General features: G+C 38.5%; 2 protein-coding genes across 3 annotated transcripts; both read left to right on the top strand.

Annotated features, from left to right (window-relative positions):
• The first annotated feature begins 891 nt into the window (after nucleotides 1-891).
• Nucleotides 892-17830, top strand: wdr81 (WD repeat domain 81). The gene is made up of 12 exons (XM_038303285.1): nucleotides 892-1133; nucleotides 2568-3056; nucleotides 3462-6961; nucleotides 7045-7152; nucleotides 7281-7480; nucleotides 7663-7844; nucleotides 8066-8231; nucleotides 10126-10291; nucleotides 11417-12223; nucleotides 12359-12504; nucleotides 12669-12851; nucleotides 15662-17830. The coding sequence occupies exons 2-12, from the start codon at nucleotides 2695-2697 to the stop codon at nucleotides 15986-15988; spliced, it is 6147 nt and encodes a 2048-aa protein (XP_038159213.1). The 5' UTR covers nucleotides 892-1133; nucleotides 2568-2694; the 3' UTR covers nucleotides 15989-17830.
• Nucleotides 17831-18311: 481 nt separating this feature from the next.
• Nucleotides 18312-22426, top strand: serpinf2b (serpin peptidase inhibitor, clade F (alpha-2 antiplasmin, pigment epithelium derived factor), member 2b). 2 transcript variants are annotated; one of them, XM_038303407.1, is made up of 9 exons: nucleotides 18312-18464; nucleotides 18919-18986; nucleotides 19084-19149; nucleotides 19240-19516; nucleotides 19599-19742; nucleotides 19879-20067; nucleotides 20917-21059; nucleotides 21560-21764; nucleotides 21849-22426. In XM_038303407.1, the coding sequence occupies exons 2-9, from the start codon at nucleotides 18927-18929 to the stop codon at nucleotides 22199-22201; spliced, it is 1437 nt and encodes a 478-aa protein (XP_038159335.1). In that variant the 5' UTR covers nucleotides 18312-18464; nucleotides 18919-18926; the 3' UTR covers nucleotides 22202-22426. The 2 variants fall into 2 exon arrangements, with proteins under 2 accessions (XP_038159335.1, XP_038159334.1); XM_038303406.1 differs by having other exon boundaries at nucleotides 19081-19149.
• Nucleotides 22427-24335: the final 1909 nt, after the last annotated feature.

The following is a 24335-nucleotide window of genomic DNA, read 5'->3' as shown; positions in this document are numbered from 1 at the left end:
CTGCCTTGCCTTGTTGGAAAATAATTGTTATTACCTTTTCTTACCTCAGGATCTAGGACCTGTATGATATCTGGTTTATCAGGTTTGCCTAAATAAAAGATTTAGATATGACTTATCAATATATTCCTGCAAAAAGGTCTGATGTTGCAGGGGCAGGTAATGAAAAGTGCTGGGAAAAAATGCTCTTGTTCTGATGCCAGTCTGTTTCAGCCTTTATCCAGTCTCATGTAGAAGGACTGGTCATATCAAAGGTTATTTGCATTACAATAGGGACAGTTAGCAAGGTAGTGTCCATTTTCTGACACGCTTTAGCCCAAGTGGGGTCGCGAGGGCTGCTGGTGCCTATCTCCATCTGTCTACTGGCGAGAGGCAGGGTATACCCTGGACAGGGCGCCAGTCCATCACAGGGTTACACAGAGACAAACACTCACACCTAAGGAGAATTTAGAGAAGCCAATTAACCTAACAGTCATGTTTTTGGACTGTGGGAGGAAGCCGGAGTACCCGGAGAGAACCCACGCATGCTCAGGGAGAAGATGCAAACTCCATGCAGAAAGACCCTGGGCCGGGAATCGAACCCTAGCAAGGTAGATTGAATACACAAAGTTGTAGAGGGGAGGGAGGCTTGCAGGAAAACTGATTTTCTCTGGGACTTCTAGTGTTAATAAATTCAATCCATTAAATTGATATCTGATGATGTCACTATTTCCATTTTGGGTATATTATTACAATTATAATGTGACTGATGAACCATTTTGCCAACCACCACAAAAGACAAAAAGAAGAGGAAGACTGTGAACCTTTATTGAAAGCATGACATTAAGGAAGCTGTCCTGTCTGCCTGCTGAGAGCAGAGCTGCAGGAATCACATGAGCTGCTGCTGCTGCTGCGTCACGTGACGCGCCGTTTCTAAAACATGGCTACGACTAGCTCACAACAAAACACAACCGACTGACTGTCCCGTCCGTCCGTGGGTCTGTGGGTCGACACTCTTCAGTTGACACCAGAAAATGAAGCGAAGGCAGCAAATCTCGCAGCATGTCTCGGATTCTTAGCGCGTCACAAACCCGTCACGCGTGAAGTGAGGGAACACCGTTAGCTCAACTCCAGCTAACTGTCAACTGCTACAAGTGGTGAGAGGCGACCTAAGGAGACATTCTGCTCACTATAATTACAGCGGAGTTACATGAGAAGTTGTCAGTTTAAAGATTTACAACAACATTAATAATGTTTTCTTTAATTTCAAGCCATAATGTTAGCCTCTTTGTTAAGCTAAATGCTAGCTGACTTCACTTCCCTAAAAAACACCTTAAGGACTATTTAAGCTTAGCCTTGCTGCTAACTCTAACCTCAGCTGCTCTGTTATTTTATTTAAAGTTTGCTTTAAATGAATTAAGAAAACCCACAAAGTTTGCACTTTTAGGTTGATATTTAATCAGTGCATGGCTGTTGGTAAGATGTTCAGTAGGTCAGAGGGAGTAAAGATATTTTTATTGATTACACTTCGTGTTTTTTTCTTTACTTTTATTTAAGTACATGTAGTTGATTCGGTCAATCTTGAGGGAGATATGTTTATGATATGTCTAGATATGTTCATCTTAAATTGACGTGTTGCCAACTTATTGCAGTCATGTGAGTGTAGCCCTTGGACTTTCAGTTTGATCTTTTTTATAAGCATCAGATTGTATTTTAAAGCCGCTGATAAACATTCAGAACCTTTTGCTGTGGTTGCAAATATAAATTTTATGCAAATGTAATTTTCCCCCGCATTTTTTTTCTTAAAATGAAAGCTATATCTAAACAACCTGTGGACGATGTTTATTACTGTCTGAAAGAGGAGCACAGCGTTGTGTAGGCCATGATCGAGTCGGAAAAAAGAGACAATTAACATTTGAAATATATCTCTGTGTTTTAGGAATTCATATCATGAGTTTAGCTATTTTAATTGAATTATCAACAGACAGAAATTTCAGATTATTCTCTCATTTTATTGATATGCTATCTTGTATGCTGTTATGACTAACAGAATAACTTTCTCCAGTGCATCTCTCCCCATTATTGAAAAAATGTTGCTCCTGTATCATGAATTTTTAGGAACACCTTATAAAGAGCTTAGATTGTTTTAGTCTAAAAGTTTCTGCATTCACAAGCTGTATTAGTTTTTTAGAATTGAATTTAAAGTGCTTTAATTATTAAAGGTCACAGTTCCTCATATTAGTCTGAGGGCAGGGAAGAAAATGGTTTATCTTTATTTTTTCTAATTTAAACAGTTATTTACCTTAATCTTAAAGAAATTATTAATAGATTTATTGGACATTTAGCTAACTTTCATTTGAGTTTACATACTTTTTTCTAATATACTGAATTAGGATGATTGCTGTGATTGAATGTTCAAACTAGTTTAAGTTGAATTTAACTCTTTAATCACTTTTTAAATATATGATCATATTTTCGACACAGATTTAATGCTCTTTTTTAAATGACAAATGACAATTGTTTTTAGCTTGCAAACTTACTGTGCGTTTCTCATCTTATTGCTCTTTTGTGTTTGTCTCTCTTTTTTGCAGAGGCAAGGTTAAGAAGATACCAGCTGATAACTTTCTCCATGGGTCTCAGAATAGCATCCTGGTGGGAGAAATTGCGATAAAGTCACTGGTAAACGTGAAACTGTAAACAATTATTTAAAGACACACCATGGATTGGCTTATCCAAGCAGTTGAGAGAGATCTAGGAGTTGACAGACGGCAGCAGGGTCAGGGGCTCCGTCCAGGGGAGCGTGTTGCTTTGGTTCCGACTCGCTGGGTGATGGGCCTCAGGGAGAAAAGGGTCTTACGCTGTGCCCGATTTGAAAGCGGCAGCACGACAGAAATCTCTACACACCTCTGTTCATCACAGACAAAGTTGCCACCTGGCTGGACACGAGTATGCATTCAGGGTCTGAGGAAGAGCAAGTTAAGCTACAGATTGGCCAGAGATCCATGCCATCATGAAATAGAAGTGCTCCCACAGGACTCGTATGTTCAAACCATGCAAAGTGTGTCACAACTTAATGTCAGGTACAGTAAAAACTCTTCTCTGCTTCAATCAAAGACCTAATGAAAAGTTTAAAGATTGTTTTCCACAGATATTTTCTAAATAATCTATTAAAATTCCTTTAAAAAGCATTAATGACCGATATGATTCAAACAGTACGTTTAAGCACCTTGTTTTAATTTGAATACTTGTGGTAAAATAGGCTTACTTGTTTTATTATGCTGTCGTAAGTATCAGATCTTTTGTTAGAAATATTGATGTACTTTACATATTCTCTGACAGGCAAAGACTATAAAGTCAACTATAACTATGCAATTTCTTATCCTCTGAAATTGTAGCAAAGTTGTAAATGAGATGGATTTATTCAGAAATAATGGTTACTTTTAGTATTGATTTACTCTTTTTTTTTTTTTTCTTCTTTTTTTCAGAAATCTGTGGCGGGAAGCTCATTACAAGCTTGTGCAGCCATATACAGGGCCCAGTGAGCAGATGCATATTACCGCTTTGGATGCAGTACGCCATGCACTGGAGAAGCTCTTCAATTTGACATTTTTCTCAGTAGACAAAGTTTCACCTTCTTTGTCTCCAGCCAGAGAGAAGGAAAAAGACATATTTTTGCCAACAAGCTCATCCAGTTTTTCAAAGTCTCAGTTGGACAATCCTTGTCCTAATGTCCTGCCCGCAGAGTGCCTGCTGGAGACAGCAGAAATGATTTATGTCATTCTACCCTATACTCAATATTCTCTTCATGATATTGTGTCCTTCAGCCCAGCAAAGCTTGCCAACAGTCATGCCAAAGTCTTGTTCATCATCTACCAGGTGCTGGTAGCTATGCGGGCATGCCAAACAGCAGGCCTTTCTTGTGGAGAACTGTCTCTTCAGGACATAGCAGTAGATGAACAGCTCTGGAGCCATCTCAAACTCAACCTTTCTCATTATGAGGACCTGGGGTCAAAAGAAGAGGCAGGCAGTAATGATAGCTCAAACCAAGTGCAAAGACATGCAGAAAATAAATGTGTGAGCCAAAAGAATGATCGACTGTGTAAAGACTGCTTTGATGAGCTGAAGACACTGGTTCTGGATTGGGTCCATGGACGAGTCAGTAACTTCCATTACTTGATGGAGCTAAACAGGTTAGCTGGACGGCGGAAGGGGGACCCTAACTATCACCCAGTTCTGCCTTGGGTTGTGGATTTTACTGTCCCGTTTGGAAAATTTCGGGATCTCAGGAGGTCAAAGTTCAGGCTAAACAAAGGGGACAAGCAGTTAGACTTCACATATGAGATGACCAAAGAGGCGTTGGCAGCTGCTGTGGGTAATGGAATTGGTGGAGGTGGTACAGGTGGAGATCTCAGCATTGGTGTTGGAGGTGCTGGACAATCTGAACACCTACATGTACCTCACCACATATCTGATGTGCTGTCAGACATTACTTATTATGTGTACAAAGCCCGGCAAACACCCAAGTCAGTCCTTTGTAGCCATGTTAGGTCACAGTGGGAGCCCAATGAATACCCAGCCACAATGGAGCGCATGCAGAGCTGGACTCCTGATGAATGCATTCCAGAATTTTACACAGATCCTTCCATTTTTCGCTCAATCCACCCAGATATGCCTGATCTGGAGGTGCCTTCTTGGTGCAAGTCGTGTGAAGAGTTTATTGATGTCCATCGGGATCTTCTGGAGAGCAGAGAAGTTTCCCAGCATTTGCATTCCTGGATAGATCTTACATTTGGCTATAAGCTTTCAGGTAAAGAAGCCATCAAGGCTAAGAATGTTTGCCTGCACCTTGTGGACAACCACACTAACCTAACTACCTATGGTGTAGTTCAACTGTTTGATCAGCCTCACCCACAGCGCCTATCTGCTTCCCAGTATGCCCCAGCAGAACCACCTATTCTTAGCCTTGCTGCTCTTAATGTGCCTTCTCTAAGCATCCCTTCCGTTGATGCTGTTGTTGACACTGTGGATGGAATGATACCAGAATCCAAAGGATGTGAGTCCTGGACCATGACCGATAAAGATGAAGACCTTGAACAGGGTACAGAAGCGATAGACTCATTAACATCCACTGGCTCATCAACTCCTGCATCTTGCCCTGTCACTCTGCCGACCATTGGTGCAGCGGCTGGCAAAATTGGTGGAGCAATTACATCTCAGTCTCCAACTCCATTGTCAAGTGATTTCTCAAGTGTGATAGGTCCTGCTTTACGGAGTGCAGTGTTACAAAAAGGTGGACCGATGAACAAAAAACATGGGGAAAATGTTACCACTGCAAATTCAGAAGAAGTCAAGATCATTCTCCCTGAAGGTTTTAACCCATTGCAACCTTTAGAAGAGCTGGAGAAGTTGAATAATTTTTTGGTAAAAAGTCTTCATGCTGAAGTATTGCACCCTGCAACAGCTAGTAGCTCCATAGCTGAGGGATTTAAAGCTGAATCTGGACTTTGTCTCACTAACCTCTACCAAAGGGATGTGCAGGCACTTGGGATTCTCACTGCAGAGATATTTTATGCCTCCAAACTTAGAGGACTAAGAGCAGACACTCCACTCAGACAGCGTTTCCAGGCCATCATTAAACTGTGCTCTTCAAACCTCCGTGATGTGCCACTGTCTTTGCACCATGCTCTTGAGACTTTGCTGCTATTGGAGAAGCACTCCAGAGTGGCATACAGCAAAGAACCAGATTGTCCAGAGCCTCTTGTTTTCAAGTATGACCCTATCTATGATGGTCTCCCTCCTCCAAGCCCTCACCAGCTATTGAACTCCATTATCAGTCCATTCCCTTTCCCTTCCTATTTTGCTGCACTTCATGATTTCATCTTCTATTACCATGCCAATATGGGTGCTGTGTGTAGCCTACAGGGAAGAGACATTGTCTTCCATCTGTGGCAGCAGCTTGACAAATTGCTGTTGAGTGACATCACTGCCGAAGGTCTTGAGATTCTCTTGCCCTTCATTCTAGCCCTCATGCTTGAGGAATCCACTGCTGTCTATGCAGCTTGGTACCTTTTTGAGCCCATATCTGCAGTCCTTGGTCCCAGAAATGCAAATAAATACTTACTAAAGCCCCTGATCAACGTCTATGAAAACCCTCACTGTCTCAAAGGGCGATTCTATCTGTACACTGACTGTTTTATCCTTCAACTGATAATGAGACTTGGTCTCCAGGCCTTTCTCTCCAGCCTGCTCCCTCATGTGCTACAAGTCCTAACTGGCTTTGAAATTTCAGGCCCTGGTGGAGAAGGTTGTAAAGGATTGAGGACTGGCATTTGTAACATAGGAGAGGAAGAGGATGAGGATTTTCATGTTGGCAAGGAGCGGTCATCATCTGCGTCTGTTGGTGGCAACATGGGGAGCAGCAGTGGTGTTGGTGGAGGAGTTGGGCTGGGTGGAGACAGCGGACTAGTTGACTACTCCTCTGGCATCAGTCTCAACGACCAAGTTTTTCTTTCAGAAGCTGAGGACTTTCAGAATGAGTTCTATGTCAACGGTGGAGTTGGTGCTGGGAAGCGCCAGAGCTCTTCAGCCAAAGATCAAGATCAGGAATCTTTAAGTGTGGGAAAGTTAAGTGACAAAAGCAGCACAAGTGAACTCTCTCTAGGTGATGACTCAATGCGGGATAGAGCGAGTCTAAAATCTGCAGATAGTAGCCAGGATTTAAAACATGCTAGTGAGGGAGAGGAAAGTGGTGAATTAGAGGAAGAAGAGTTAGCTGGTGACAGTAAGGAGGCGATTGATATACCAGCTGCCCAAAACCTTGATCTAACAGATTCAGGTACCACTTTCACGACTCTTCAGGGAGACACTATTAATGGATTGAGGCTTGGTGAGACTGAAAAAGGAATTGTGGGTACTCAGGAAGATGAGGAAGACGACAGAGATCCTTCAGAGGAATCTGAGGAGAAAGAGCAAAAGATTCTATTAGGTAAGGCAGTAATGGACCTTTGCATGACTTTTTCTTTATTCGTCGGATGACATTTAATGTTTTAATTATCTTGCTATTCACAGATACAGTCTGCAAAACAGTGCGATGGCTATCAGCAAAACTCGGACCAACTGTGACATCCCGATATGTTGCTAGAAATTTGCTGCGGTTGCTCACAAACTGCTACGTTGGTGTGTGAATTTGTAAAATAAATATGTTTTCTATCTAATTTTGAAACCAACAAAAAAATATTTTATGATTTACGTCACACATGCTACTATGAGTTTTATTGACTTTTTCCCTTCATATCTCCTTAAAGGACCTGAAAACCACCAGTTTGTGTCCCCTTCATTGGTTGGGAGCCAGTTGGAAAGTGTGGGAATGGGCAGTGTGTATGAGAAAAAACCTGTAGTTGGTGATCAAACAGCAGGACCTGTTTTAGACTGTCTCATCTATATAGCTCAACTATATGGAGAGCCTGTTCTCACCTACCAGTACCTGCCTTATATAGGATATCTGGTAAGATAATGAACCTATACTTTGCCAATGGAAAATGCTGAATAAAGGCTTAACTTTTGTATTTTAAATTACTAAACTGTTTTTTTTTTTGTTTTTTTTTTATTATGTTTGTGTTTGTCATTAAACAGACAAACACACTGAACATTGCATGATACGTTTCTGCTTTACAAATGTTTTTTTAGGTGTCTCCACCATCTTCACAGCGTCTCAACACGCGTAAAGAAGCAAGTCTTCTTGGAGCTGTAGCACTTACCCAGAAGATCATTGTTTTCCTCTCAGATACCACACTAATGGACATGCTTATGAAGCTGAATCAGGATGTGCTCCTTCCACTTTTAGATCTTATTACCACGCCACAAATGGGGTATGGAACACACAGCAGGCATGCCAATGTGGATAGAGAAGATTTAAGATTCATTACAGATAATAAAAAGCAAAACATACCAAATACCAGTGGTAGTTTTACTTTTAACTTTAATAGTGGTGAATATGTTTAAGTTTGATGGCTTTATATTTTTGTATTTGAACAGGAAAAAAAAACATTAGATGTAGATTTCCCCTTATTAATCATGTTGTGTTGTCTAGGTTCCCCAGCGGTGTTCAGACTCGCACTGCTGTCTGCCTCAAGATGCTGAGCCTAATGGCTCTCATCTGTCTGCGCATTGGGAGGGAGATGGTACAAATGCACATGGCTGACACTTTGTGTCGCTTCTTTTCTGTTTTTTCTCTGGTGCATTCTCTACAATCACAGGTAAAGTGTTTTAACTTTTTATTATAACACAGTTTTTTATGAAAAAGGCAAACCCTAATGAAAAAAATAAAACTTTTTTTAAATAAGTAAAAGCATACCAAAACTCCCATTATAAATGCCTGTTGCCAAGGATTTTTTTTACCTTCTTGAACATTTTGAATTGCAGTAACATCACAACTAAAACATTTTCATGTATTTTATTCAGATTTAATGTATTTAGATAGTTTTACAAAATGAATTGCAATTAGTAATCTGAAATCGGGATTTATACTGGGGAGAGGTTTAAAGCAGAGATCATTATATAACATTATCCTGGAGCCTGTTCTGTTATGGTTTTTATGGACTCTCAACTCTAAAACAACCATGACATGTCCGCCTATATTGAAGTGCCTGCCCAGGCGAGTAGAGCAATAATCTTAAAAGCAACCAAGAGACCTATGGTAGCTTTGGAGGAGCTTAAAAAAATACACAGCTCAGTTTGGAAGATTAGTCAATGGAACAACTTTTAGTTGTTTAATCCATAAATCTGTCGGCCGTAAAGGAGTGGAAGGCAAGGCAAGGCAAGTTTATTTGTATAGCACATTTCATGTACAGAACAATTCTAAGTGCTTTACATAAAACATTATAAGCAAAAGGGAAAGAAAACAATTAAAAACAATTAAAAGCGTGATTCAAAATTAAAAGCATTTAAAATTAAAAAGAGAGAATACAGAGACGGGCGAATTTTAACTTTTTAATAAAATCTATGTAAATGCAGCTGAGAACAGGTGGGTCTTCAGCCTGGATTTAAATAAACTAAGTGTTTCAGCTAACGTAAGACTTTCTGGGAGTTTGTTCCAGACATGTGGAGCATAGAAGCTGAACGCAGCCTCTCCATGTCTGGTTCTGACTCTGCGAACTGATAAAAGGCCGGATCCGGATGACCTGAGGGGTCTAGTAGGTTCATACTGGGTCAAGAGGTCACTGATGTATTTTGGGCCTAAACCATGCAGAGCTTTATAGACCAGCAACAGAACTTTAAAGTCTATTCTCTGATGGACCGGCAGCCAGTGTAAAGACCTGAGAACTGGACTAATGTGGTCCACTTTTCTGGTCTTTGTGAGAACTCGAGCAGCAGAGTTCTGAATGAGCTGCAGCTGCAACTGATTTTTTAGGTAGACCAGTAAAGATGCTGTTACAGTAGTCAAACCGACTGAAGATGAATGCATGGACTAGTTTTTCCAGATTTTCCTGAGACATCAGATCCTTTATATGGAAAGAGGAAAGCTGATGTAGATGGACAACTGCTCTGTTCATTTCGGACTGCGTGCAAAAAGCTGTGTATTGTAAAAGAACATGTTGCACATAACCTGAAAATTCTCACTCTACAGCATGGCGCTGGCAGCATCATGCCACGGTGATGCCTTTCTTCAGTGGGGCAATAAAACTGGAAACATCAGCAGATATAAATAGAGGATAACTGGAAGGAAAGAGGCTGGTGAAGGCTGCTGCCAAAGACCGGAAATATTGATTGAGGCTGAATTTAAATGCACTTGACTTATTTGTATCATCAAAGTGAATCGTTTTACTTTGTCTTAAAAATCATGTTACGTTTTTGGCCTATCACATAAACGATTAATAAAATGAACTCCATTTTGAGGTTGAAATATGACTAAATGTAAAAGTGAGGAAGAATACTTCAAGGCACTGCATCTGTCTGCAAATTGTACATTGCTTAACTGTATTGTTTTTAGTAAATAGAGACTTGATGCATGTCAGATATAAACTAGAAAATCAAATAACGACAGAGAAAGAAATTGTGTACATGCATTTACATCCTTTTTTTTTTATAATTATTATTTTTGAAAATTAATATTGAAAGTTAACAATCAGGGCTGTCTTTTTACCTCTGCAGCTGAGTCATGCCCCTCGGAGGGTTGTTGGAGAAGTAACAATGGTGGATGTTTGCACACCAGAGGGGTCAACTGCAACATATGAGATGGGGGTCCTGGAGGAGTTGCAGACAGTTTTTAACCCTGAGATGGCCCATGCCTCTTACATCCCCTTCTATTGTCTTATAGGTAATGCCTTTCTCATTAAATGACTAAACACATTTTCATCAGGAAAGTAGCATAAAAAAAAACACAGTCTCTCTGTTGATGTTGTGCAAGATCCAAAAAGGCATGTATTTAACAGATGCTTTTATTCAAAGCAACTTACAAATTAGATGTATTTTATAGTTATAGTTTATAGTTATCAATATTACAGTAAATTCTCTAGAGGGAAAATCCCCAGTCAGAATCAGTTGTGACAGCAAAGAGGGAAAGAGAGAAGTGCTGAAAGAGTGGTAGAGGGTTACAGAGATATGAGTAAGAGTTAGGATAAGAGATGTTCTTTGAAGAGGTGAAACTTTAAGAGTTTCCTTATGATAGAAAGGGATGCTGCTGTTCTTGTAGCGCTTGGTAGGTCATTCCACCATCTTGGAAGAACACATGAAAACAGTCTGGATTGTCTTAAGCATGGTGTTGACACTGCTAGACCACAATCCATTGGCGACCGGTATGACCAAGTTGTGACATAAGCCTTTGCAAGAAGGTTCAAGTAGATGTGAGCTGTACCCTTAAACACTTTGTAGGCTAGCATCAGGGACTTGAATTTGATGTAGGCAACCAGGGGTTACCAGTGATGCTTAAAGAACAGGGGGGTGGTGTGAGTCTTTGGGCTGATTGAAGACCAGATGCGCCGCCGCGCTCTGGATCATTGTAACGGTTTTACTGTACAGGCTGGGAGACCATTCAGGAGTGCGTTACAATAGTCATTGGGGAGATAACTCTAGACCGACCAGGAGCTGAGTAGCATGTTGGGTTGGGTATGGCTGGATCTTTCTTATGTTTAGTAGTGTGAAGCAACAAGCTCGAGAGACAGAGATAACATGATCTTTAAAGGTCAGTTGGTCATCAATCATGAAACCCAAGTTTCTCGCTTCCTTTGATAGAGTCAGAGACAGGGATCCAGTATGTGGTGTGAATATTGTGATGTATGGTTGGTTTGGCTAGGAAAACAAGCAGTTCAGTTTTTGAGAGATTCAGTTAGGGGTGATGGACTTCTATCCTTAACATTGCAGTATTAAAGGTGACAATCAGTAATCAAATAAATAAAAAAATAATAGTAATGACATAACTCACTGTTCTGTGTTTTGTTCAAAGGTGACTTTGCCATTCGAAAACTTGTCCCAAATCATGAACTGGTCTGGCAATTAGCCCAGTCCTATCATCAGAGTGTGAGTCAGGGACCTGCTGAGACCAGCCTCACCTCATCATCCAGACTAGAACCAACATCATTCTCTGGCCTTAGCAGACAAGCGGTTTGTAATCCATTCCCTGCCCCCACACACAACTCCACGACAGACCCCCTCCCTGAGTCGGGTACATTTGGAAGCCACCTGGTTGGAAACCGAATCCAAGTGTCTCGTGACAATGAATTTGATGCCAGCACAAACCACAGTTTAGCTGGCTCCTGGGGACGCTCCAGCCATACAGCTCCCATCATCACCACTGCCTCCACATTTTCCACTCCCTCAACAGGTGTTTCCTCCTTCTCCTCCTGGATAGCAGGCCCTTCTCCAGAGGACAGTGCCCTAAAGCAAGACCTTCCTCGTAGTAGCCGATCTCTACAGGGCAACTGGTTAGCCTACTGGCAGTATGAGATCGGTATTAACCAGCAAGATTCACATTTCCACTTTTACCAAATCCGACTTCAGAGCTTCTTAGGTCATTCAGGCACCATAAAGTGTTTGGCACCACTTGTGGGAGAAGATTACTTCATATCAGGGAGTAAAGACAAGACTGTGAAGCTTTGGTCCCTTTATAATCACGGTGATGGCACACAGGAGGTGGAACCTCGGCTGACATACAGCGAACATCGAAAGTCCGTCTTCTATGTAGGACAGCTTGAGTCCTCACAGGAAGTGGTCAGCTGCGACGGCACCGTGCATGTGTGGGACCAATACACAGGTACAGGAAATTAAAACCCTATTCATTTCTGCCTTTGGTTAAATTAAACCACAGGGAGTTTGTAATTTTGTCTGCCTACTTTATTTTTTTATGCTGTTCTGTTTTTTCTTTTTTTTTTTTTTAATTCATCCCCAGGCAAGCTCGTCCGTTCTTATGAAGCTGTGGATGGGAAGAATCCAATTACAGCCGTCACCACAATGCCAGCTCCACAGTCCAGTGTTGTGTTTGGCAGTGCAGATTCTGTTCTCCGCTTCATTGATCCTCGAAAACCTGGATTGCAGGTAGCAATTTCATTTTGAGAGCACATTCTCTCAAGACCCAAGCTATTTACCAGCCAGCAGTCATTAATCATTGCTGTGTTTTCAAAAGAATGAGCATTTTTGCACTTCCCCACCACTAAGTCATTTGAGTGTTGAAAGTGACGAATCTTGTCCTGTGTCCCCAGCATGAATTTCGACTGGCATATAACAATGTTAGCGCTGGGCTCATCCGCTACCTGGCAGTAAGCCCCTCAGGACGCACAGTAGCTGCAGGTTTCTCCTCAGGATTCATTGTTCTGCTAGACGCACGCACTGGACTTATACTGAGGGGCTGGCCAGCTCATGAAGGAGATATTCTGCAAATGAAGGTAAGTACTTTCATGTAGTTCAAATCATTTATTTGTTGTTGACAAATGCATCCTTAAATGTTGTGTGTTTTAAAATTCTTAAGTATCCCTGCTGTTTTCATATTTCTTCAGTCTGCTTCATATATATGCACAGTTAGCTAAAGAAGTACAGCTGGGGGGCTCTACAAATTTCTTTGTAAAACCCACTGACTAGGCACTATACTTCCAATGCTAATTCCCATTCTGTTAAGCTCGACCAGCCAGATTGACTTACAGGAGGCGCAAGTCAGTGTGTTGAGGCTCAGATTCTCCAGTCTAAAACAGACCTGACAAATCATATTGCAGGAAATGGACCCTTTCTGTAACCATAATAGTAAATATTGCAGCTGGAACAGAGAGATGTTTAAACACTAGAACTCTCAAAGCCGTCATTTTGACAGTTCTGAGATTTTAAAGAGAAAGAACTATATTTAAAATTAATCGTAATGTTGCTCATGTTAGTTGACTTTTTTCTGTTTCTATATTTCGTTAATTTTCACATATTTATTTTTTTTTATATATCAAATAAAAACGTAAAAAAAAAAATAAATATGGTTAATTTTACCTCGATCTACCACAGCCGTCATTTTGAAGGCTCTATTGGTTGCATTGTAAATTCTTCCCGCGCTTGATTGACGATCGGTACAGTTGCCAAGCAACCAACATTCCACCTAGAACTCTTTGGCTAATACGAAAAAATGGCTCTCAGAAGAAATCTAACAGCGAAACAGGCTTTAGAAATGCTTCAAAATACTGATGACAGCGATTCGGACGGAGAGGTAGAGACCGTTGTGGAGGACTGCGGAGTAGCGACTCAGATTCTGAAAGCGAGTCCGTTGATGATCACCCGCCCCCGTGAAAACACAGACGTATCAGTTACCCATCAGACAATAGTAAAAGTTTTGTTTAAGCACTGCCCACACCTCAGCCGGTACACATCCATCCAAAAGCCAAACCAGAGCCTGCAGTCTACTGTAATCACTCACAGGTCAGGGTTGATGTGTCTGATCAGATGATTAGAAAGGATTCTGTAAAAGCTCCGACGCGAAGGTGGCGTGTGGCTGACATTTTATGATCTCCTGGAAATATCAGCTATAAATGCATTGGTTTTGTTCAGGAGATGTTTGAATGTCACTTTATTTTTTTTATGTAGGGATTTTATCCTTGAACTGGTAAAAATGTTGCGGGCAAACCGCAGGTTTTCAGCCACTTCCCCGCAGTAGAGCAGCTTTGGCGAGGCACAGAAAACAGCGCCAGGTGCTTCAGCTCTGCACAAAACAAATGCTCATATGATGTTTTTATAAATGTGAAAAGGTGGTCTGTGGGAAATGTTTCGGGTGAGTCAATCAATTTCTGTAAATAAAATTATAATTTCAAACTTTGAACCTGTTTAGTAAAACAGTCTTATTCTATGGATTTAATTTTAATACAAATTTAAAACACAAATAATAATAGCGTACAAAACAGCCTTTGAAAAATATATATTAGATTTGATTTAAGGTTTACATATCCACAATGGGTTTATATCTCACACTAGAACAATTTCAGTTGATGACATCATCCCTACTCATTTTGGGTCAAATTGACGGCCAGTAGGAGTTCTAGTAGGATCAGAATTCTGGGAGTCCTTGTGTTAATGAAACACTTTTTTGTGTGAAGTGAGATGGAGGGTTCTTTGGAATTGCAACAACTTTCTGCTGTAGTAACTTTTCTTTTCAAAAATTATATTTTTGAAACACTGATTGGTTCTGACCAGTTTCTGCCGACCTTGTTGGATCCGCCCAGGTCCTACCTTTGAAATCAGGCTCTACCAGCTCCTTTCCAGGATGATATGCAGTGTTTACAGTGTTAGTCAGTCTGGGTGGTCACGCTACATGCTGTCAGGATGGCCGTCTGGGTATCTTGCTTAAATATCATATAAAACCTAAACAGTTTTGTTTAAATATATCTATAAATCTTTCTGAGGTAAAGGGTTTTATTAATTTTTATGATCCATTGGTTAACATTCATTTAAAAGGTCATTTGATTCAATAAATACAAAAGAGGATATGTATCCTCTGATATCAGTAATGTTAATTCTACCTGTATTCCAGTACTTTGAGTCTTGATTAAAAAAAAAGAAGCATACGCATTCATCTGTTCTAGTTTGATTTAAAGATTCAAATTTCTCTATTCTTTGCCAGTTTCTGAAATTATTTCAATCAAGCCCAAATGGTTTTAAGTAACAAATATGGTCCCCAAAATTGTAAATAAGTGTAAGACCTGAAAATGTGGTTCATAACACCTCAGACTATAACTTTAAGCGTTGGTGATAACTGTTGGTAGACCGAGTTGCTTTTATTTTGATCTTCTTGCTGTTGTGAGTCAGAGGAGATGATGAAAGTTGTACCCAACAGATTTTCTGTCAACAGACTGCAAACTTTATTTAACCCCAAATTGGGTCAAGGATTGTATTTCTAGTTTTAAAGGCACAAGTTAGGCAAATATGGACATGGGTTACTCATTAGAAAGTCCGCACTGATACTCAGTCACATTGAGATTACTCAGATGTTTATATTTTCTCTCGGGAAGTGAAGTCCTTGGCCAATCTAGAATAATATCCTCAATAAATGTGGGGTTTCACGTCTCCTTTCTGGAAAAAAAAGGAAACTACCTCCAGCCAATGAGCAGCTTTGATTTGCTAAGTTTAAACTTTAAACATCTTGGAAGTATCTTTAAACATTTTTGACAGAATGCTATTTCACTGCTATAGCCTGTTTATTTATTTTCTTGTTTGTATTTCATTTTTTTAGGCTGCAGAGGGAAATCTGGTGATCAGCTCTTCCACCGATTACTCCCTGACTGTGTGGAAAGACCTTGAAAACAAGCCTCTCCGCCAGTACAAGTCACAGTCCGACCATATCCACGCCTTTGACCTTTACGGTTCACAGATCGTAACCGGAACGGTGGCTAACAAGATCGGGGTGTACTCTATGGCTGATATCTCCCTGAGCCCTGTGAGCAGCACAAAGCTGAGCACGGAAAACTTCCGCGGCACTATGACCAGCCTGGCTGTGCTGCCCACCAAGAGGCTTCTGCTGCTTGGCTCCGACAACGGTGCCATTAGACTACTAGCCTAAAATGGTAGCTTCTAGCTGCACTAAACTCTCTTTCCATTGATCTCGGCTGTCTTTTCAATGGAGGAGACGATGTCTGAGCTGCCATATTGGGCATATTGGAGTCACACGTTGGGTCTCGGGTTTAAGTTGCCGTCCTTTTTCAAGACGGCATCACTAGTTGCACCATTATAGAAGCTCAGCATTTGCAGAATCGTGTAAATCTGCCAACTAGCACATAATTTAATGGACCGAAGGTGTTCCACACTGCTGACATTCATCGTGTACACTGCTATGTCTGTAGATATATACTATATAATAACTCCTGTCTCGACTAGGTCAATTGTTTTACCCAGGTCAGCTTTTTGTTGTTTATAAAAAAAAAAAAAAGAAAATTGGGAAAATATGCTCAGGAAGGTCTTATGTATTGTTTAAACTTTTCCAAATAGATGCTTAACAAAACCAAAAAAATTCACCAACCTCACCTGCCATTTTCCTTAATGATGACGAGTCTACTCAAATTCAGATGCACTGATGAAACTATGCAGTATTTCTAAAGAAAATGATTCCAGTTATTGTGACTCCATGTTTTTTAAGAGCTGTTTCAAAGCAGTATGTGTAAACATCTCAAACAATAAACGTACAGTTGCTGTTAGAATGACGGTATTGGCGTGCCTACTCAGAGGAGAGACACTGGGGTTGTCACCCCAGAGAAAATGTCTGCTACACAGCGTTGATGTCTACTGCACAATGAATTGTACCATTTAGAGTCTTGCTCTGATTTTTAATACTGAATGTTTTTATTTTACAACTAGGTTGAAATCTCTTCATCATTTTGAAGACAATGTGTTGGCCCTGTAGCAAAATTGTATGTATGAGAAAGTGTATGTGTGGACGATGCTTTTACCGAACATGCCAGTTGCTAAAACACCACTTTTCAACATCAGAGCCTGATTTACAGTGCCTTGCAAAAACATTGACTCCTCTTGAACTTTTCTTATTCTGTCATGTCAAACCAAATACTGTTATTTCTATGCATTTTATAAGAATTTTATGTGATAGACCCGCAGAAAGTAGTACATGATTATAAAATAAAGGAGAAAAGATAGTCAGTTGGATCAGGTTGGCCGGGCTACTCTAATATATAAATATTTTGATATATTAACTGATCAATTTTGACCAGCTCTGAAGAGAATCCTCCACACAGCATGATGCTGCCATCGCCATGTTCCACTCTGGTGTGTTAAAGGTGATGCGCTGTATCAGTCCTCTAACACTGAACTTACTAATCAGGTGATTTCTAAAGGCAATTATGTAATATTTTATGAAGTAACAGCAATGAGGGTAAATACCGTAAAGTTTTTAATTGTAAAATCTGTGTTGGTTTAGGGTTAAACTGTGTCGCATATACAAATACCTTTAATCCTTGCCTAAGCTGTATTTTTTTTTTCGACTACAGACTGGGACCTTTTCATTGTTTCTCCCCCCTTGAATATTTTTTTAATTCTTTCTTTTGCTTTGTTGGTCTATCTATAAAATACTAATAAAATACTACTTATAGCATTACAAAACATGGAAAGTTCAAGAGGTTGAAATTGGTTTATAAGGAACAGTCAATGCCAAGAAAGGTGTAAGATGAATATATATATCAAAAAAGTGTTTAATTTACCAGTTTCTAAAGCCAAGTAGCATAAAAGTATACTTGCTCTGCACTTCTGTGTGAATCACTAGAGCTTTTATACACTTAGCTTTTTTTGATTACATGCCTAAAGATCAAATTGTTCCAGTAATGTATGCTAACTTTTGAAGCTAAAATGAAAACATGGAAAAACACGTTAACATTCTTAATAAAAGAATTTCCTCCATTTCTATTAGTGTGATCTACTTTTTTATGATTTATCATTAAGTTTAATTTTGCTTTGCTGTTTTCTTTAACCACTTTGGGTGAAGTGTACATCTTTGTGTTTGCAGTCTTAGCTTTAAGTTTTTTTGCTTGAAGTTGTACGATTTCTGTGCTTCTTTTTGAATAGTTACAACCTTAATGTGGGAAATTTCTGTTCAGTAAAGGGAATTTGGAACCTCTTTTATTTAACTGATGTCAAAATCTGGGTCTTCTTGGAAATGTGGGTGTGTTTCCTGACATCAAGTATCTCTGCATCAAGTCAGCATGTTTTGTTTATCCACACACATGATTAACTACATTTTTGTAACTGGTTAGTAATGTTTCCTGTCAAAGATGAAGTTTTGTCATATAAACGTCCCGATTGCATGAAAAGTAACCGCATAACTCAAGCGTTACTATTTAACCCCATATGAGCCTCAGTAGCTGCATTTGCAAACAAATAGTGGTTTGAACAAACCCCCTGATCAATGCAAGTTGATATTTAACTGTTTGCTGTGCAACTGCCAATCTTTTACTCAGGGAATTTAGCCATTCATAGTACAGTAGGTTCTCCTTTTTTTGGACCAGCCAGGAGAGATTTCTTTTCATTTCAAAAAGGTAAACACATTCTTTATTTTAATGCTTTAAAATTTATTGCCATTTTGACAAATTCAAGACTTTTACTTAGTCTCGGGTTAAAATTGAATGCCTAAAACATGAACGTAACCACATTTGTTACAAAGAATTATCTCGATAGAAATTTAAACCACTCCTCTACCGTGAGCTTTAACTTTGGAATATGGCTAAACGTGCAAACTTTGTAACTTTAGTTGAGTTCAGTTTACGGGTCAATTATTTCGACAAATGTTTAGGACACATTTGTTCATTTACTCAAAACAATCTCCAATCATAGATAAAGTCATATGGAAGCTAAAAATGTTTATTTTTAAGTTAACTGGAAAAGCGGTTGATTTTTCTTCATACAATGCATCTATGAACAAGAGTTTAATCAAGAGAGGCAGGCCTCTAAAGTATGTCATTGTTCTTTGTTTAATCTATTTTTCTCCAACAGTTACTTTCATGGATATGGAACTCTGCCTGACACTCCTGTTGATTTGTCTCTGCAGCCAAGGAGCTACTGTAAATCACTGAAATAAATGATTTAATAATCTTCATTGTTTACTTTTGAAAAAAAACCTTTAAAGATTATTGTTCTCTGCTATCTTGTGCTCAGCAGAATGCTGAAGTGGCAGAAGATCACTCAATCCCCCTAATTCCTCTAACTCCCAGTCAACCCATAGAAGTAAGAATTCAGAAGCTAGTGTTTAATAAGCCTGTTTTTTTTAAGGAAAACACTTATACTGGATCCTGATTGTGTTTTCCTTCACTTTAGGAAGGGCAAAGCCAGGGTACTGCAGAGCCAACAACAGTAAACAATACAACTGTTAGTGCATCATCCGTTCCGCCGACAAACAAGACATTACCAGATGAAGAAGAAGGGGATGGTTGTCAGGTTATCGGTCAAAGCCTTGACACCAAACAAATGATCACTGCTGCAATTCAGAGACTGGGTTTGCAGCTCTTACAGAACCTGGAGACGACTACGGAGCAGCCAAATCTCATCATTTCTCCTCTAAGTATATCCCTGGCCCTCTCGCAGCTGGCTTTAGGTATGCAAGCCCCACAGAAACTGTTTCTGTATAAATGGCATATTTAAGATTGCAAAGTGCGATTATGTTTTGTTTATTTAAGGTGCCCAAAATAAGACGGAAGAGCTGTTGATGTATCACCTTAATGAAAACGCTGTACCTTGCTATCATGAGTCTCTGCGTAATGTCCTAAGACAGCTGAGAAACAGTGACACGCAAATTGCCACGCGCATGTTTCTGCAACAAGGTTAGTCCTAAGAAGCATTCGTCTGTTCTAACACTCATATCAAATGTGCAACTCATGCATGCTATTTGTCTGCTGTTACTGTCCCATTTAATCTAATTTTGAACAACAAAACTGAGCCTTTTCTTTTTTCTTTCAGGGTTTAAGGCAAAGCAAGAGTTTGTGCGTGAATCTCTGCGGTTTTATGACTCAGAACCTGCAATAGTGGAAAGCCTTCAGCAGATAAATGGATGGGTAGAGAATGTAACAGAGGGAAAAATAACTGACTTCCTACCCTCTTTACCACCCAATATACTTCTCATGCTCATCAATGCTGTTTATTTCAAAGGTGACCAGCAAGCATAATATACTTAAAACTTACAGGTGTATCTAAATAAATTAGGATATTATTTAAAAGGCTATTTATTAACCTAATTTAGTTCAAGCTAAAACTGAGATACACTCATAGCATGTAAACTGATATTTTATGAGTTTTATTTGTTGTAAGATTCATATTATGGACATAATTCAGTTTCTTTAAAAAAATTTGATAATTCATAAAAACAAATGTGGGATTTTGAATATTGATCTCCACAATCATGGGAAATACTGCAGACTTGACAGTTATCAAGTAAATTGACAAACTTTATATTTAAAACCTGCATTGCCGGTTAATCCTACACCAAAATTAAATAAGTTTGCTTTATAAAAATGTAAAGGCTCTAGTAAACGCTTGTTCTTGTATACCTTCTTCTGAAATGCTTCTCGTTCCCCAACTGCATTATTCCCCAGTAACAGTCTTGAACACAACACTTAACAACCACCATCTTTACAACCGGTGGCTAACATAACCAATCTAGATTAAATATCTTCTTTTGTTGGCCATAGTATGTAATATACTATTTTTCTAATTAACAGAATATTATGTTTTTCATTTACTGTATTTATAATATAATATAATTTCAGAGCATTGTCTCTATAATGGATCTTTAAGAAATATTTTGTTTATTTTGAAGTTGGTTATCAGTTAAATAAACTTTTTTATAATCTATTTTATTCATGTACATCTTTATACCCATTAGTATATAATCTAACACATTGATTAAGCAATGAAAAAAACATGATTGTTTGTTTAAGAATTGTTTTCTGTTTAATGGATGCTGCTGACTAAAGAACATTTTTAACATGTGTCCAACAGGAGAATGGAAAGCTCGTTTTGACCCAAACTTTACCTCCAAAGGTGTCTTTTACCTGGATGATTTGCACATGGTGGATGTTGATATGATGGAAGATGCCAAACACCAGCTGAGTTTTTTCATTGATAATGAGCTAGAAGCTCAGGTAAAATATACTGTCTAGAGTTTTTGTTCTGGAAAGTTGTTTGCAGACTAGATAAAAATTAATTATGCCATTAATGATTTTTTTTATTGTGTAAGGATGTGTTTTTTAATTCTTTTAAAAACTTTTATGTAGGCTTTAGATTTTTTTATCTTTAATCAAATTGATGAATAAATCTGCTCTATTAACAGCAGATTTTAAGATTTGACCAGAGTTTATTCAGAGTAATCCTCATTGTGCTTTCATTCATTTTTAAATCTCCCAAAACCCTTTACTGTGTGAACTAAAACTATTTCAGTAGAGCATGTAGTTGTACATAACTCTTCATGCATCAGCAGTAACTTTTTTGCTAAAAAGTAAATCACCCAATTGTAAATATTATATACCAACAACTCAGTTGTAAAATCTGTAAAAAAGTACTTTACAGATACAAACCTTTAGAAACTCTAATTATATTATCATCTCTGTTCCACTGCAACACAATGTTTTGTCTCCTTGTGCAGGTGGCAAGGTTCCCTTTCACAAACGACATGAGTTTATTGGTTATAATGCCTGAGTCTGGAAAAGTGAATGTGTCTTTACTGTCTTCAAATCTAAATATCTCTGATTTGTATGAACGTTTACCCAAAGAGAGAGCTGTTCAAGTTAAAGTTCCAAAATTTAAACTGGAATACTCCCAAGAATTACAGGAAGTTCTTACCAAATTAGGTAAGACAGGATCTTTCCACATCAGTAAATGCTGTAACAAAAGGTGTCTCTGAACTTCCTATTTAACTGTGGTTTTTCTATTAGGTCTCGGGGAGATGTTCCAGAATCCCAATTTGGCTGGAATTGCAGATGGCACTCTACTGGTGTCTCGGTTTATGCACAAGTCTGGCATTGAAATAAATGAGGATGGCGCAAGGGCTGCTGCAGCCACAACTATCGTCATCTCAAGGTCATCAAATCCTATTTTTCACCTCATTCAGCCCTTCTTCTTTGTGCTGATGGATGATGTAACTCAGATACCAATCTTCATGGGTGTCATCAACAATCCCAATCCTGGAGCCCCTGTCCTGGAAAAGGGAGAATTTGGAAGCAAAGATAAAGTGGGATTCCCAATTGACAAGAATTATGTGGGCTCATTTGGAAATCCTCCCAAGTAGAAACTTTATTCCTTTTCTTTTCCTCTAGAAAAAACTCACACCAATAGTATGATTGTACAAGCTAAGTCTACAGTATTGCTTTTCTGGTAAAAAAAAAAAAAAAAAAAAATCTTTGAAAACTAAAAATGTTTGCTTGTTTCCTTACACAAAAACACCAGATGGCAATTTGTAGAAAAAGCAAAATGAAAAATGCAGCAAATAAAAACTTGAAGGTTTGTACTATTAGACCATGCTGATGTTTTTATTTTACATCACTTAGACTTTTCAAGATGTTGTGATGTAAGAGCACAGCTGATCAGGAACAACAATATTCCTTAATTCAGTATATCTCTGGACTTTTTATGCTTGTTTTGCAGGTGCATAAATGTGTTAATCTTAATCAGCATCACCAGCATTACTTCTGATCTTAAATAAAACAAAAATGTTTGAATAAATGCTTTATAGCATTTAACAAAGAAGCAGAGGACATCCAGGTTAGCAGGGAGGTCATATTATTTTTACGCTTTGTAAAAACTGTGTATACAATTTTTTAATTACTTGTGCATATAAGGAAAATATCTATGATGTCTATATTGCATAAACAGTATAAAGGTTACACAGCATTTTGAAACCAAAAATACTTTTTTAAACTTAGATGTAGAGAAACAAATAAAATACTGTATCAATTTTACATGTGGATCTCAATTCATAATAGTATACTTCATTTTAATTTCAGAAGGCAAAAATCATCTTATACACTGATTTACTAGACAGATGTATTTTAAGTATTTATGTAGATGATTATGACTACAAACTGTCAATAATTCAGATTATTTAAATATTTTCAAAGACCAATAAAAATTATTTTTAAAGTAGAGATCATTGAAAAGGAATGTCCTTAGCTTATACACTTAATACCTGCTCTATGCTTTGCATGACTGACTATATCATCGAGGCCTGGAATGAAGGCTGCCATCCTGTAGCTCTGATGGGTTAAGGAAGCCCAGTTTGCCTTGATAACAGCCTATAGGGGATCTGTGTTGTGAGCTCTGGTGTCCCTCATCTTCCTGCTGGCCAGTCAAGCACAAAGATCTTACATTAAATATTGATTCATGCTGCAGTGTGTGTAAGTGTCAAGTCCTGGTAGGAAAGAAAATCAAACTTTTTGTAAAGCTTCTTTGTCTAGACAAAGAAGCCAGAGTTTCCACAAATACAGCTGCACTGACTTTGACTTGATAAAACAAAAAAATTGCACAGGCAGATTTCCAAACAAAGTGCAAAAATGTGCTTTTATCTAAAAAAAAAAAAAAAAAAAAAAAAAAAAAAAAGGAAAAAAGGATTAGATCACTCAGCAAGCTTTGAATCTCTCAAAAGTCTTGATTGTTGAATAGGCAACAGTCATCCCTGCTGCTTCTTCAGCTCCACAATAACATTTTATTATTAAGCTTGAATACTAATTTGCTTGACTGTCAGCCTTTTTAGCAATTACCTTCTGTGTCATCCTCCTTATGGTGGAGATGGCCAACTACTGTCTGTTGAGCCAATGTCAAAGCACATGTCTTCTCCATGACATTTCTGTATATGTAAGTATTTTTCAATTGGGACTACGGGATATCCCTATCTCCCCAAATCTTAAAATAAAATGTAAGATATAACAATACAAATTAACAAAAATGTATAATACATCATAGAGAGTGTAATCGTTTTGTACAAATAAATTTCACGTTTTAAACTACCGAAATAAATTGCTTTTTAATTTTATTCTAGCAGGATGCAGCAGCAAAATCAGGAAAGTGGTCATCAGGAAAAAATGTATAACATCCTCCTTTTTTAAAGGAATCCAACTGAAAAAACAAAAAACAAACAGTGATGCATTTTGTTCGGTTTAATTTACATTTATCAGTGTACTGTATGTCATGATATCGAGATATTCCCACCCTTAGGAACCCTAATTAACGACAGAAAATATAGGCTCCCTTGTCAGTCCTATTCACCCCTATTAATAAGTGTGCTTCTTATTTGCTATGTGTGGTATCTTAGACAAATTTATTTGTCATTTTGTTTACACAAGTGTAAAACAGAAAGAAATTTCGTTAAGAACAGCTCTCTATACAAAAAAGTGCAGCCTTGAAAGATAGTAAAAAAAATATATATA

Source organism: Cyprinodon tularosa, unplaced genomic scaffold (assembly GCF_016077235.1).
Source record: "Cyprinodon tularosa strain WSP-4 unplaced genomic scaffold, ASM1607723v1 ctg51, whole genome shotgun sequence".
In the NCBI taxonomy this organism is placed as follows: Eukaryota; Metazoa; Chordata; class Actinopteri; order Cyprinodontiformes; family Cyprinodontidae; genus Cyprinodon; species Cyprinodon tularosa.
The sequence above is the reverse complement of the archived record's forward strand: the minus strand, read 5'-3'. Positions and strand labels throughout refer to the sequence as shown.